Here is a 15,758-nt window from a genome sequence, read left to right as displayed (position 1 = left end):
TTGTGCGTGTGATAGACGTACGTAATGTTGCGTACGATATTGGGGTTATACCGAGGGTACAAGGGGGTTACATCCTCGGTATAACCCCTTATAACCTCCTTGTAACCTACCTGTAACCTAAAATAAGTTTCGCGCTTCTGTTATCATATATTAAGAATTTATTAGTAGGTTACACGTAAGTTACAGATGGTTACATGGAGGTTACAAGGGGTTATACCGCGGATATAACTCCCTTGTACCCTCGATATAACCTTAATATCGTACGTAGCGCTGCGTACGTCTATCGCACGCAATTTTTTTCCTTAAAACATCAAGCTAGCATATTTCAACACAGAATGAAATGTTTTGTTATTAGTCAATTAAACTTCTTCAATTATAATTTTTTGGAATATAATTGTAGCATAATAAATAAAACATTTGATCGAACTAATTACGAATAAATCAAAATGTCATCCTTGATATACAAAATATGAACATGGCATTTTTTTTCTTAAAGTTATTCATTAAGCATTGCCTACATAGGTTTAAGGTGTTCAGTTCCATAACTATGAGGATAAGATAAGTCATAAGAAATTGAAAAACATTATTTAAGTTGGCCTTTTTTTCTTAATTACTATCTTGTTTATAAACTAATGTTAATTTACTATATACTATTAAACTAGTATTTTATGTTATAGTCACATTAAGCAATGATAAATTCATTTTTAGACATTATATTGCCTCATATTAGTGCCACAATAATGTTCATCAGATAACAAAAGGCTTCTACATTACTTCGGTTGTATCAAATATTCATTTAATTTGTTTGATATTACAATAAAGTAAAATACTATTTAGCAAAATACATTAAGAGTCCACAATGCCAAACAAAATTTTATTTGCAGTCCAAGATCTAGCTGCTTAGTATGCCAATAATTGAAGTCCAAGTCATATTAAACATGAAATTTAACGAAACCTTTGTAATAGAATTTCGGTGAAACTCTGACAACTACTATAAAATTTTGGCTTTGTGTTTAAACATAAACGAGTCTTTCGAAATATCATTAAATTTTGACCATGGCTTCATAAAAAACGACGGAACTTTTAGGGTCGGATCTCAGTGGATCGTGGCAACAAATCACTCTGCCACGCACAATGTCCCGTCGCAAATTTAAGTAGTCTGCAAAGCATTTTGTTCATCGCCCGTTCCGATCTGCAATTCAGGGTGTCTGTGTCTGTCGTCTACGTGACTGGTACAACCCAGCCCATGCATGGTCCTTGGAGGCCGAGGCCACTACTACCGGTCGGCGGACGAACGATGGGCTCAGATGCCGCATTTTTAGTCTGGATTCTGACTTAAAGGTGTTCAGTCATAATCTTACACACGGCAGCTTCGCGCCACTAGCTTTTCAACTAAGTACGATGATAACTTGTGTGGATCAACTGTTTATCTCGTACTATGTTGAATTACTATCGCTGCACGATCATCAGTAGAGTAAAACTAACATGTCTCACGACGGTCTACACTCAGCTCAGGTTTCTTATTAGTGGGTGAACAACCCAACACTTGATGAATTCTGCTTCACAATGATAGGAAGAGTCGATATCATTGTGAACAGGGATTGAAGAAGACTGAGTTTTTCAATTAAAATAAATATAGAAAAGAACATAAAAATCAATCGCTCTGAGGGATGGAATAAGATTTATGTATCTCACAAATATCTTTAATCTCTTCCTGGCTCTCGATTTATATATCTCACAAATATCTTTAATCTCTTCCTGGCTCTCTGAACACCCGAAATTTGCTTTCCGTGTTTGCTTCGGCGCAGAGATTCTTCTAGTTAACCACCCACTGCAAAATTTCAGTCACAAGTTGAGCCAATTTAGCCTTCAACGCTATCCAAAGCTGGTCTTCTTGTACTTCATTTTGGTCAGTTAAAAAGCAAAGATGTCGGTTCAAACACCAATCCCACATCCCATCTCATCCAACACCTATCCATAATCATGAAAGCCAACTTTTCTCTCCCTCTCTTGACAACCTTTGCTATCCTCTATATTTCCCTTCCAATGCATGCCATGCCAAACTAGAAGAAACGCCTGCAACTCCCTCCAACGTGCCAACACTACTCAGAAAAGGAAGCAAGAGAGGGCTTCAGCACTCACAACCTCTACAGCAAGAGAGTCTCGATCGATTCAGTTTGTCGCCGGCTAGACTTCTCCGTCGAGTTAAAGCCAGTGTGGCCAGAAGATTGAGCCTATTCTCAGCCAAGAGGTGTTCCAGCAGCAGAAATGGATCTTCAGATGCGGCTCCAATTCCCTGCATTCCTTCTAGAGATTCTCATCACTTTGAGGCGTTGGAGGACTGCATACAGTTTATCAACTCTTCTCAGAGGAAGTCTGACTGAGCTTCATATTCAGCTTGCTTGACTCGTGATACCAACATCCAATATGCCTACGCTTTTGAGAAATTTCTTTCAAAGACAAGTTTATGTTTTGAATAGGGCTCTAATTGCGCCGAGTATATTATAGTTTGGATTTGGTATGATATAATTAGAAATTGTTCATGTTCATATTGAGCTTATGTCGAGCTTTCATATATTGTTCAAACTTGATCTATTTAAAATTTTTGATATTTGAACTTGAATTGTACTGGATTTGTTTATGAGAAGTGAACGATTATTTAAACGATCTAATAAATGTGCTAAAAATTTAAATGAGTATCTAAATTTTTCTACAAAAAAAATAAAAATAAATAAGTTAATAGACTTGATCACAAATATTAATTTATTGATTAAAAATTGAATCCTACAATATCTTAAATCTCATTTCTCCAGCATTTTGCCATAAATCTCTTCTTTAGTGGTTATTTAGTAGAATGATTTGTATATCATTTAAGCATGATTTAACCTATATACTACCAAACAACTAAAAATGACAACTGTAAAACCTACATAAACTTAATATCCAAGTATTTATATATCATATATTATTATAAAACCATTTTATTTATGATATATGATATTTATATATCATATATTAAAATTTTATTTAAATTTTATATCATATAGCATACTAGTTGATTAAATTTTATTTAAATTTTATATCATATATCACACAAGACATCATCAAGCATAATATCGAATACTTAACAAGTTACTTATTGAACAACAAACAAGTTTATTTGCAAACATAAAAAAGCAAGTTCGATTACGTTCATATTTAGTTCGTTTAAACATCAAACTTTTAAAAATTATTCAAATTTATTTATTTATTAATTTGAACTAACATGATCGAATTCTAATTGAGCCGAACTCAAATTGAGCCGAACTCAAATTGTTCATTGAGTGTGTTGATTCATTGACTGCCCTAATTTTAAATTGCCCTAATTTTAAATTTGGTTCCAGTTTGTGTGATTAACTATTCAACCTTCAATTGCAAGGTTATGCGCATACACGAGAACAAGTCATTCTCATCATACAAGTTTGAAAACAGGCGTGATAGATACATTTACACAAATTACAGAATTCTTATGTATTTAGATATCAACTAAACGTAAATTTTTTGCATCTCTCACATTACAAATAAATGAACAGGCTCATCTCTTTTTTCAAAGTTAAAAAAGTGCCTTTTTTTGTAAATGCATAAGGCATGTATGTATGTATATATATATATGTATATATATATATATATATATATATATAAAGTTTAGGGAAAAGTGATCAAGCATATAAAAAACAACTCCGATGGCAACAATGATGGCAAAGATATAGAGAACAAATGAGAAAAATAAACATCAGTGAAAAGGAAAAAATATATATGCAGAGGTAAATGACATTCATTTCAACAAGAATATTCGGATCAGAAATACAACCAGGCATCAACCGTACGACCCATCGGCACCTCGATAATTACTTGTATTATAAAAAAGATGTATTGAGTAAATGTATAATCAAAAGAAAGAACACAAGTAAATGAAACATGAAAGTCAGGAAATACTGGAGGAAAGATATGAAAAAATGAATGCCAAGATAAACATCTCTTGTCCATCACTGAAGATTTAGGCTGCATATCAACGTTAAGACGGAAAAAGCCTCTTCATGTTGAACTACTGAAAACTTTGCGCAAATGAAAATATAGCCAGCTGAAAATGCGTTACGATGATATCTACCAAAGATAAATCCTAGCTTCCTACTGAACTTGATACAGCAACAGGTTTCGCATCTTCAGCTTTCTCATGTTCTTTGTTTAACATCTGCAACCCAAAGGAAAAATATTCAGAAAAACATACTGCATAAATAAATGTAGCACAAATGAGTTATAAAAAATAAGATTGTGCTCAAGAAAATCAAAATACATCTATATAAATATACGTCGAGTGGTCGGAGAAAAATAAGGGTGGGAGTGTAAGCTTATTGGACTTCTTATGCTAATAATCATGTTATGGAATTTTTCATGCATTGTAACCTATTCTTTTATTTTGTTGGGGAGAAACAATTCTAGGGATCACCAATTCGAGTAGATAAGTGCACAAAATGAACAAGCTAGAAGTCTATATATATGAAGCATTTACATACATACCACAATTCTTATGTATTTACATATTTAAAATCTAAACTTGCATAGTAACATCTATGCCACTTGAATTCTTAATATCACAAAAAAATATTTCTTAACTTTCTAAAGATGAAGTACTTCTCATGCGTAGGTTTATAATACTAAAGTGTTATATCACTCAATTTCTATGCATTTACCCATCTAACACCAAATGTTTTATTTTTATATTTATAAAAACCAAAATTTTCGTTACATTTTAAAAAAGCCACGTTTTTAACTTTTAAAAAGAGATGAACCTATTCATTTATTGGAAATATTATGGAATTTTTCATGCATTATAACCTTTTCTTTTATTTTGTTCGGGAGAAACAATTCTAGGGATCGCCAATTCGAGTAGATGACTGCACAAAATGAACTAACTAGAAAAAGATAGATAAAAAAAAAACAACAAAAAGCAAACAAAAACAAAACAAAAATGCATTACTTTATTATTGATAAGGTTGTGTAGTGCAATGACGCTTCGGATAAGGGAAGAAAGGTAAATAACCAGCATCATATCATTTGTTTTCACTGCAAAAGAAAAATAAGGATTGGATCAAGTCACCAGCTCATGAAAGGCAGTATCATAGAAATCAATTAATCAAAACAGCCCAGCAACTGTAGTTCAATAAAATCAACAATTACAATCTTTCCAATCATGAGTAAATTAGCAATCATACCAACAAATGCCTTGATCAATTCATTCACATTCAGGTTAGGAAGGAGATTAAATACATCCTGCAAAGAAAGAGACTATCACGTAAGTACAAAAACAATCCTAAAATAAGCATGTTTCCGGAAAGTTACAACATAGATTTAATTTTAAGAACATTTATTAAAGGTTGAGTGTATTTTATTCCTCTTATCTATATTTAACCTTTATCTTTAGTTTAAAGCAAAATAAACACAAACTAAAATTAACTCCAAACAACCTCATTTTCCTGCATCTGGAAATCGGCCAAAGCAACTAGCATCTAAATGTCATGTCTTCCTCGAGTCCTACCGTAACTCGTTGCCATCTCTTTCACCAACTACCTCTCATGGAAGTAACTAGATCTCATATACTCACCACCCACATCACTAAACATTTTGGGAGGTGAAGTCGTATTAAATATATTCTATCTCATACATAGAAAGCCCTTTCAAACCCTCAACATCAAAAGCCCTATCTTCAACCTCTTCAATGCCAAAATAAAGTCATCTACACTCCTTCAAAAAGTTTTTGAATGTTCATCCTACGCCCACATTCATTCACACAAAAGAAGTAAATTAGATCCTAAAGCTATCAAATGCATTTTTATCATGTAATCTCCCTACCAAAAAGGATATAAATGCCACTCACTTACCACTGAATAATTCTACAACTCTATGGATGTAGCCTTTCTCGAAGATCAACCTTTCTTTTTCAAATCTAATATTCAAAGGGTGAACTCATCCAAGAAATATCAGTTATAGACTTTAATTTACAACATTTCAATCGACATGCCCACTCAAAATTCAAAAAAGCCAATAAAATTTATAAATCAATTTGTCTCCCTTCCATCAAAATAATAAAATTAAAAATTTGATTATTTGCTCTAAAATGAATGAGTCACAAATTGATCCAACATACCAAAGATAAGATCAAGAGTTTGAACTTAATCTAATCACTACTGATATACCACAAGGTAACAAGCATCATGAACTCCTTAGTAGTGAGTTTTTTTATCACCATAAATAACCCACAGCTTTGAGAAAAAGTCTTAAGAACTTGTGCCGACTATCCTTTCACAATTTTATCTTTTAAACTAATCTCTTACCCAAAAGTTCAAGCATTCATCAACTATCGCAATCAAGAATATGTTCCTAAATTCATTCATGAAGCCATCAACATTCCTAAATGTAAAGCTGTTCTTTAAGAAATGCGAGCTCTTAAGAAAATACCAAACATAGGAAATTGAAAAATTTGCCTTCAAGGAAAAAACTTTTTGGATGCAAATTATTATTTATTATCAGATATAAAGTTGTCAAAAAATATATATAGAAAATTTCGAAGCCCATCTTGTTGGAAAAAAAAAACATTCAATCGTGTATATGCTACCAAGAGACTTTTGGTCGTGTTATTAAACTCAAATTTGTTCTAATCCTCTTATCCCCTTGTAACAAATTTTACCGACCTATCAACTTGATATTAAAAGCATCTTTCTTAATGGAGATTTTAAAAATAATATATAAGTAAAGTTCTCCATAGGTTCCACACACAATTCCCATATTATGCAGATTCAAGATTCAAATGGCTTAAATAATTTTCACATTTCTAGTTTAATAGAAACTCTAAAGTTGTTGAGAATTATGAGTACACTCAGTATTAGGTTGACCATGTCTAAATTTGAAAAAAAAAAATACTCCTAAAGAAAAATTAGGTATCTTAATTATATATTATCCTAATAGAAAATTTTGGAATGATATAGAAGACTTAATCCAAATGATATCTCTTGAAGAAAGATTTTTATTAGAGGAGATTTAAATGGACATGTTGGTAGAGTGGTAGAAGATTTCAGAAATACTCATTGTGGCTACGGTTTTGGAGTGATTAATAAAGAAGGTAGAGTCCTATTAGTTTGCTTTAGCATTTGACTTTGTTATTACTAATACTTTATTCAAGAAAAGAGATAAAAGTCTTATTACTTATAAAAATGAATCTAATAAAACACAAAGTGATTATTTTCCTACGAGAAGAAAATATCATCGAGATAGTAAAGATTGTAAGGTAATTCCGAACGACGATTCAAATACCCAACATTGATTATTAATTCTCGATTTTAAGATGAAGTGTTGTAAAATAAAAAATACTAAGATTCATCATCATTAAATTAGATGGGGATACCTAAAAGATACAAATAAAATTATTCTGATGAGTAAAATTTAAATTTTTAAAATTTGAATTGTTCATAAAGAAACAAATGTTATGTGAGATAAAGTAACAAAGACTATTAAACACGTGGCTAAAGATGTACTTAGAGAATTAAAAGAAAAAAAAATTATAAAAAAAAGATGGTGGTGGAATAATAATGTGCAAGAGAAGATAAAATAAAAGAAGTTATGTTATAAAAATTTGTTTAAATGTAAAAGCTTAAAAAACTGGGAAAAGAGAAGTAAATATCAAACGGTACATACAGAGTCAAAAAGAACAATTTGTGACGCTAAAAATTCTCCTTTTAGTGACTTTTATAATAAATTAGACACTAAGAAGTGTGAAAAATATATGTTCAAACTAGTCAAACAAAGAGAAAAGAGAAGTAAATATTTAACTCAAGTAAAGTGTATTAAAGATGAAAATCAAAAAGTGTTTTTCTTAGAGAAAGATATTCAACATAGTTGGATAAGTTATTTTGATAAACTTTTTAATGAAGTTTCTGAAAATACGATCGACTTTAGTGATCTTAATATAGTTAATAATAAATTTTTTTTTTATTTTTACCATCGCATCAGTAAAAAGAACAGATGTTGAGGTGGCTTTAAAGAATACCAAGGCTGGAAAGTTTGTAGGACCTGATGATATCCCAATTTAAATGTGGAAATATTTAAGATATTTGAGAGTTTCTTGGCTTACTAAACTCTTTAACTAAACTCTTTACTCTTTAATATTATTTTAAAAACTAAAAAGACGTCGGAGGAGTGGAGGTAGAGTATTTTGGTCCCCATTTTTTAGAATAAACAGGATGCACAAGAGAGTGCAAATTATAGAGGAATTAAGTTAATGTGTCGTACTTTAAAATTATGGGAGAGGGTAATTGGACATAGGCTAAGACTAAGACGTATTACAAGTATTACAATGATTTCTCATAATCAATTTGGATTTATGTCAGCCAGTTCTACGATGGAAGCTATACATTTATTGAGAGGTTTGATGGAGAAGTTTAGCGTTAATAAGGAGGATCTACATTTGATTTTTATTGATTTAGAAAAAGCTTATGATAAGGTTCTAAGAGATATCCTTTGGAGAGTTCTTGAGAAGAAAGGTGTTGATATGACTTACATTCAAGTCATTAAAGATATGTATGTTAGAGTTGTTATTTGTGTTCGAACAGAAGGAGGATTGACCAAATATTTTCCTATTTCTGTTGGATTACATCAAGGATCAGCTTTAAGCCCCTATCTTTTTCTTTAGTTATGGATGGTCTTACTAGACATTTACAGGAAGAAGTATCTTGGTGTATGTTTTTTGTTGATGATATCCTTCTCGTGGATAAGAAGAGAGAAAAAACCCATGAAAAACTTGAATTATGGAGGTTTACAATGGAGTCTAAAGGCTTACAATGGAGTCTTGAATTATGGAGGTTTACAATGGAGTCTAAAGGCATTCGTTCGAATAGAACTAAAACTAAATACATGGAATGTAATTTTAGTAGTATTAACTCTAGTGACAAAATTGTAACTTTGGGTGATCAAATTATTAAAAAGTGTGAACGATTTAGATATCTTAGGTTTATTGTTCAAAGCGATTGTGATATACAAGAGGATGTCATTAGTATAATACAAATTGGTTGGGTGAAGTGGAGGAATGCCTCAGGCCTATTGTGTGATAAAAAAGTACCGCATAAACTGAAAGGAAAATTTTATAAGATGGTGGTGAGAACTGCAATGCTTTATTGCGCAAAATGTTGGTCTTTAAAAGAGAAGCATAATACTAGTTAAATGTTGTCGAGATGAAAATGATTAGGTGGAGTCGGCTTTACACTTAGAGAAAATGCAAAATGAATATATGTGTGATAGGGTTGGTGTTGCTCCAATAACAAACAAAATTAGAGAGACATCTTATATGGTTTGGTCACATTAAGCATCAATCATCTGATGATCTGATCAGGAGAGTAGATGTTTTAGATTCGACTTATGTTAAGAAAGACAGAGGTAGACCTGGGAAGACTTGGGTTTATTTTATAAAAATGATCTTAATTTATTAGGATTAAATAAAAATATGCACTAAATAGGACACAATGGTGAAAAAGGATTCATGCAGCCGACCTCACGTAGTAGGATTAAGGTCACCTAGTGGGATTAAGGCTTGGTTAAATAACCATCAAATTGCTCTTGGTCAAGGACATTAAAATCAATAATTCGAGAAAGCTAAAGTATTTCTTTGAGATGAAGGCTTGAGATGGCCCAGATCCCACAAAGTTATTGTTGCATGTTGCCTAGTAGTTGACTTGTAGTTGGCTCGAGATGGCCCAGATCCCACAAACTAATATAACCTTTTGATTATGTAATCAAACAACAAACACCCAAGCTTATCATCTTTGCACCAATAAGTCTATGTTGAGTTGTCAATGTAGTGAGTTCAACCTTATGTCCACTTTGAATCAACATTAAGGTTTTTCTCTTAACGTTAGCCCATAGTGGCCATCCATATTAAGACCACTCCAAGGGTACAGATGTGATGATATCCTCATAACTAAAGAGCAAGCAAAGGACATAGCCACTCCATATTAAGATCACTCCAAGGTCTACAAATGTGATGATATCCTCATAACTTAAGAGCAGCTAAAGGACATTGCCGCCCACAATGAGTTCGGCAAATGCATAATTACCCTTAAAAATAGGCTTCCAAGGCCTAAACATGAACCACATATGGCTCAAGTCGCACTAAAAAAGAATAATGGAATTTTTTTTGCCAACACGCCCATAACTACCCCTATTTGGAAAATGTTCCATATGAACCATCCTAACAAAAAATTACCTAGTAAGTCAATATGATGACCTTCGCCTTGTTGTATGTATGTGTATGATAATAATGACATCATGAAGACGTTTCTTATGATCTCAATGATCATTACACCACCCTGTAAAACAACAAGCAAGGATTTTGATGATGAAAACACCCAAAAAATAATAATAAATAAATAAAAGCACTAGGTAAAACAATCTATTTTTGAAGATTGTAGGGATCCAAAAGTTTTAATGGATTAGCTCGCAAATGTGGATGACAATTGTCTGAAAGTCAATAATTTAAATTTGTATCTATAAAGTCAACTCCACGTGCCATGACCTATTGGATCAATGTGGAGTAAAAACTTCAATGTTAAGAGTTATATCCACCCATCTCCAACCACTGGATGATGGGATGAGATAAAAGAAACATTACAATAAAAATACTTTCCATTGATGCTCCATGATTAATTATTTGATGAGTTGACTACTATGAGAGAAAGATTCATGTTTATTGTGGATTACATGACTAAACAACTTATTGGAACCTCTAATTACAAGCTTTTGCTATTAAGCAATTCTCATTTAGCAAGAAAAACCATTAAGTTAACACTTGTCCCTGTGGAGTTCACATCAACTCTCTTGATCCTAACTAGCACGATATTCAAAGGAAAGAATGGGTGGATTATGACCATTGCAAGAATGTCAATAACATTGAAGATGCATTAGCTAGGTCACACGTAACTATCATGCAATGTGTTCTAGCCACTCTGAGGATGTTCATTGATCAGAGTTGCAATGTCATTTGTCAGACCTACTTAAAAAATAATGATAAATAATACAAAAAAATCATTGATTTTTGTTGCTACATAAATGCAGTTGCTACCTCAACATTAGAAAAACAAAAATTACACTTAAGAACCTAGATTTTCCTTGATAAGATCCTTAGTGAATTACCACTTTTAAATAACTCCTAACATGCTATAGACCTTGAATTGCTCTTCAAAATTTACCTCGCTATTGAATGGGCACAGGCGAACAAGTCAAGCTCAAGCGAAAAGTTGCAAGCTGACTAAAAAATTTTCATTCAAGAGTGGTCTCATTATGTTGTTCCTGCCCTTTCATATCAAAGAAAAATTGTTCAAGATGCATGTAAATGGTTGTCATCAATAATATTACTATAAAAAAAAGGATTTCTTATTCCTAAATCTGATGGCTTGTTGGATGCAATAACATAATTAGCGATCAACCATAGAAATGGGTATCAACAAATTTAAATATGAGAAATTGATGAATGTTAGATGACCTCCAAGAAGAAAATTGGTCTCTACAATTAGTTAACTATGCCCATTGTGTTTGTCTTAACACAAATTCTTCAACTTTTCATCAATCATTTTCTTTTCATGTGCTTTGATGATATTTTAATCTTTAATAAACTCATTCAAGCCATGTCAACCATCCTCAAAAAGATTTCAAGAGTTTACACCCAAAAAACTCTATATAAACTTAAAGAAACACTCAATCATGATGACTTCTGCTATTTTATTTAGCTTTGAAATCTCTAGCAAAGACATCCCCACTAATCACAAGATGATTAAATATGTAAATATTCAATCAAATAACAAAAAAAAAAGATATAATGATAAAAACTCTAGTTTCCACAAAATTTCAACATTGTTAAATTTGCTGAGAATGGTGAGAAAGTTTTGATGTTTTTTTTCCTCAGATATTTATGGATTGAAAAAACCAAGATGGAGATTGTTGCATAGATTTTTTTTTAATTTTTCTATTTTTTATTTATTTTTTTGCATAGAGTTTTTATTAGTTTACTCTTCATTAGGATATTTGTGTAATTATGAGATCACACATTTACAATGACATCTTTGGCTAGAAATATACATCCTCCAAATTATATTAGAAAATTATTTTTCCCTTCATGCAAATATTATTCTCTTCCTATTTTTTTTGTTCCTTCCTCTTGCCAAGAACCATAAGCAAGAAGGTTGAATGAGGCATTGTGGATACTGATGAAAAGGAGCTCAACCCTTGCTAAGTGATTAATTTTAAGTTTGATTAATTAAATGATAGTTGTATGTACATAATATATGCATATATGATATACAAGTTATAAATATTCTAGTATGTAAAACATCGTTTCTTTTTGCCAATTACATATTGAAATAAAAAGAAAATAGTGTGTTTCATGTAGAACTAAAAAGTTTCAAAAACACCGAGTGTTATATTATTCTTTGGAAAGATCTTTCCCCATTAATTAATTTGTGGGTAGTTCAGCTAAATTCAGGGAAGGAATGCTTGAGAGGGTGTGTTCCCATGCAAGTCTTCCAAAGAAAAGAGACAGCATCTATGACAAGGCTGGTCATGAAGGTTCTCCAAAGTTATGCATTAATAGTTGGTTTAGCCTCCAACAATTTCATTGCTCTTCACTTTGTGTGTATTTCAATCTCAATTTAACAAAAATAAAATTACACACACACACATATTATTTTTTACTAAAAAAAGAAATTAATTATTTTATGTATTTTGTTTATCTTTTTACAATTGGATTTATTTTCATATAAAAATTATTATTTTGCATTTTTCAAATTTAATTTTATCTTCTCTAATTTGTAAGTGAGTTTAATCATTTTGAAATTCTTGTTAATATACTAAATATGGCTTTAGTCACACTTTCTTACATAAAATGCTTTTTTACTAGTAATATATATATATATATATATATATATATATATATATATATATAAAGTTTCTCATTTTCTTTTTTGATTGCCTTTAGCCAATTTGTTCCTAGTTATTTTATAAGAATGTTTATTTTTCTCTTAGAATGTAGGTAAAAAAAATATCTTTTTAATTATTCCTTCAATTTTACAACTTAATTATATCACTGTTTAATAAACAATTTTTTTAGTTCATAATAATGATTTGTAAGACTATTATCAGAAGCAAACACAAAAAAGGACACATCTATTTAAATTATATATTTATGACAAGAAAGTTTCTTCAGGTGTTACTCTTAGAATGTAGGTAAAAAAAATATCTTTTTAATTATTCCTTCAATTTTACAACTTAATTATATCACAGTTTAATAAACAATTTTTTTAGTTCATAATAATGATTTGTAAGACTATTATCAGAAGCAAACACAAAAAAGGACACATCTATTTAAATTATATATTTATGACAAGAAAGTTTCTTCAGGTGTTAAGAAATTAATGTAGGTATAAAAAATATCTTTTTAATTATTCCTTCAATTTTACAACTTAATTATATCACTGTCTAATAAACAATTTTTTAGTTCATAATAATGGTTTGTAAGACTATTATCAGAAGAAAACGCAAAAAGGACACATCTATTTAAATTATAAATTTATGACAAGAAAGTTTCTTTTGGTGTTAAGATCACATCACTTAGCTTACATACATTTTAATGTTGCAGCAATGGGCAAACTTATATTAAATAAGAATGTGCAAAACATTTGAAAATTTATAAAATCTCAAAAGAAGTAGCTTAAAGAAATATGAAGAAAATGGTTAATAATATTTCTTATTTTGGTTCTTAACAAGATAATTCTAGTAGTGGAAATTATTTTGCACCTTCTCACAAAAGAACTCGAGGGCCAAATTGGATAGAGATTAGAACAATGACTATCAAAGAACTGATCCTCCAATTTCAACAAATGTTGAAAAAATAATTTGTTTAGATATTGCAAGATATTTTTATGATAATAGAATTCCATTCAACATAGCAAAGAGTCGTTGGATTAAAATGCTTCACTTTATTGAGAATTATGACTGAGAATTAGATTTCCTATCATATGTTAGTATCAAAACATAGATTTTAAACCAGAAAAGAAAATTAACAATAAAATTGGTCAAAGAAATGAGAAAAAAAATGAACTGAATTAGGTCTCATAATGATATAAATGACAAGATAATGATATAAATGACTTGTCAGACATCAAATAAAAAAATATTATTAATTTTCTTATTAAAAATCTTTATGAAACTATATTTTTAAATTATGTTGATGCCTTGTGCTTCCTTAAATGTGATCTCTCTTATTCAAAACATTTGATGAAATTGTTAAATTAGGAGACATAGTTCCAGTGATCATAAATATTACAATAAGAATATAATGAGAATAACAAATAAAAAGAAGCATTTTATTAGACTCCATGTATGCTCATTATCTCGTTGGGATGCTCGAGACATATGCCAGTTACCACAATATAGATATAATTTGCTTAAAGAAAAAAATTGAAATATTTTATTTACAACTTTTCTAGGGTGTTAAACTTGATAAGAGCACACGCACACACACACATATAGTCTTACAAACCATTATTATGAACTTGTATTTTATTTACAACTTTTCTAGGGTGTTAAACTTTACAACTTGTACACACACACACACACACAAACATATATGTGTGTGTGCGCGCGCGCGCGTGATGTCTCTGCTAGAGTTTACACCCGTCGCATCTTCATGGCCACCCGAGTAGCCCTCGTTATCTCTACGCTGGATCAAAATTGCAGCCTACTCCTTCGTCGTCTGCTCGACTCCTTTGTCGTGCTTCATCTGCCTCGAATTGATCTGCGTCGAATTCGTCTGCTTGAATCTGTCTACTTCGACTCCCCTTGCTTTGGTCCTCGACTTCGGGACTCCGCCTGCTTCGGTCCTCGACTTCGGGAATTCGTCTGCTGCATCGTCTGCTTCGAGCCTGCTCATCTGCTGCGTCATTTGCGGAGGAGATCGCGTCATCTGCGGCTTGCGTCTGCGGCGCTTTGCAACCGCTCGACTGCTCCGCCAAAGTTCTACTCGACCTGCTTGACTACTCGCATCCCGTTCATAGGCGACAGTCGTCAAGCTGCGCCATTTCTGTAGGCTTATGTGAAGTGCGCTACTGGCCTCAGGGCTTTCCTATGCTATCGTCATCGCCTGTGAAAACTCCGCCAAACCCTCCCATGCTATAGTGGTTCACAAACACAGCTCCTTTACACCTCGCAGGTAGTCCAATATTTCCGCAGATGTACCATAATTCTGTTGTAGGGCATGGAGAATGCAATCTCATCAAAAAAATAGAGAAAAATGCAGGCAAACCAGCAATGTTCTTCTTTGACGCTAAAATTTCAACTCGTGCAGAAAAATACAAATTTACACTAGTTGAAAAGTTCTAATTAGATTGCCCTAAGATAGAGATTATCAGGAAGGTTTTTGAAGATTTCAAACTGGTTGGTGATTAGCATGTGAGTCTTTCGACGGAAGACATGTTATGATACAGCTAAGCATAGAAGAATATTACAAAATGATTTTCTCAAAAAAATTCATCACAATCGAAGGCAAACATATGAAATTACTCAAATGGGCCCCTAATTTTGATCTCAGTCAAGAACCCTCAATTACACAAGAATTTTCTCACATTTAATTTCTCTACATGAGTAATGCCCCCTATGTTCATTTAGGATATTTAAATATCACATGT

At 31.7% G+C, this 15,758-nt stretch overlaps 1 protein-coding gene across 1 annotated transcript in view; it reads right to left on the bottom strand.

Annotated features, from left to right (window-relative positions):
• Positions 1 to 3,794: 3,794 nt before the first annotated feature.
• LOC110037341 (26S proteasome non-ATPase regulatory subunit 7 homolog A) overlaps positions 3,795 to 15,758 on the bottom strand; it is a 34,465-nt gene continuing 22,501 nt past the window's right edge. Inside the window, exons 8-10 of the mRNA XM_020741971.1 lie at positions 5,253 to 5,310; positions 5,018 to 5,103; positions 3,795 to 4,231 (exon numbers count right to left, since the gene is read on the bottom strand). Coding sequence (XP_020597630.1) covers positions 4,160 to 4,231; positions 5,018 to 5,103; positions 5,253 to 5,310 — 216 coding nt within the window. The 3' untranslated portion in view covers positions 3,795 to 4,159. The remainder of the gene's footprint in view (positions 4,232 to 5,017; positions 5,104 to 5,252; positions 5,311 to 15,758) is intronic.

The sequence above is a fragment of the Phalaenopsis equestris genome, unplaced genomic scaffold (assembly GCF_001263595.1).
Source record: "Phalaenopsis equestris unplaced genomic scaffold, ASM126359v1 Scaffold000002, whole genome shotgun sequence".
Taxonomy (NCBI): Eukaryota; Viridiplantae; Streptophyta; class Magnoliopsida; order Asparagales; family Orchidaceae; genus Phalaenopsis; species Phalaenopsis equestris.
This window is presented reverse-complemented; position numbering and strand designations above follow the sequence as displayed.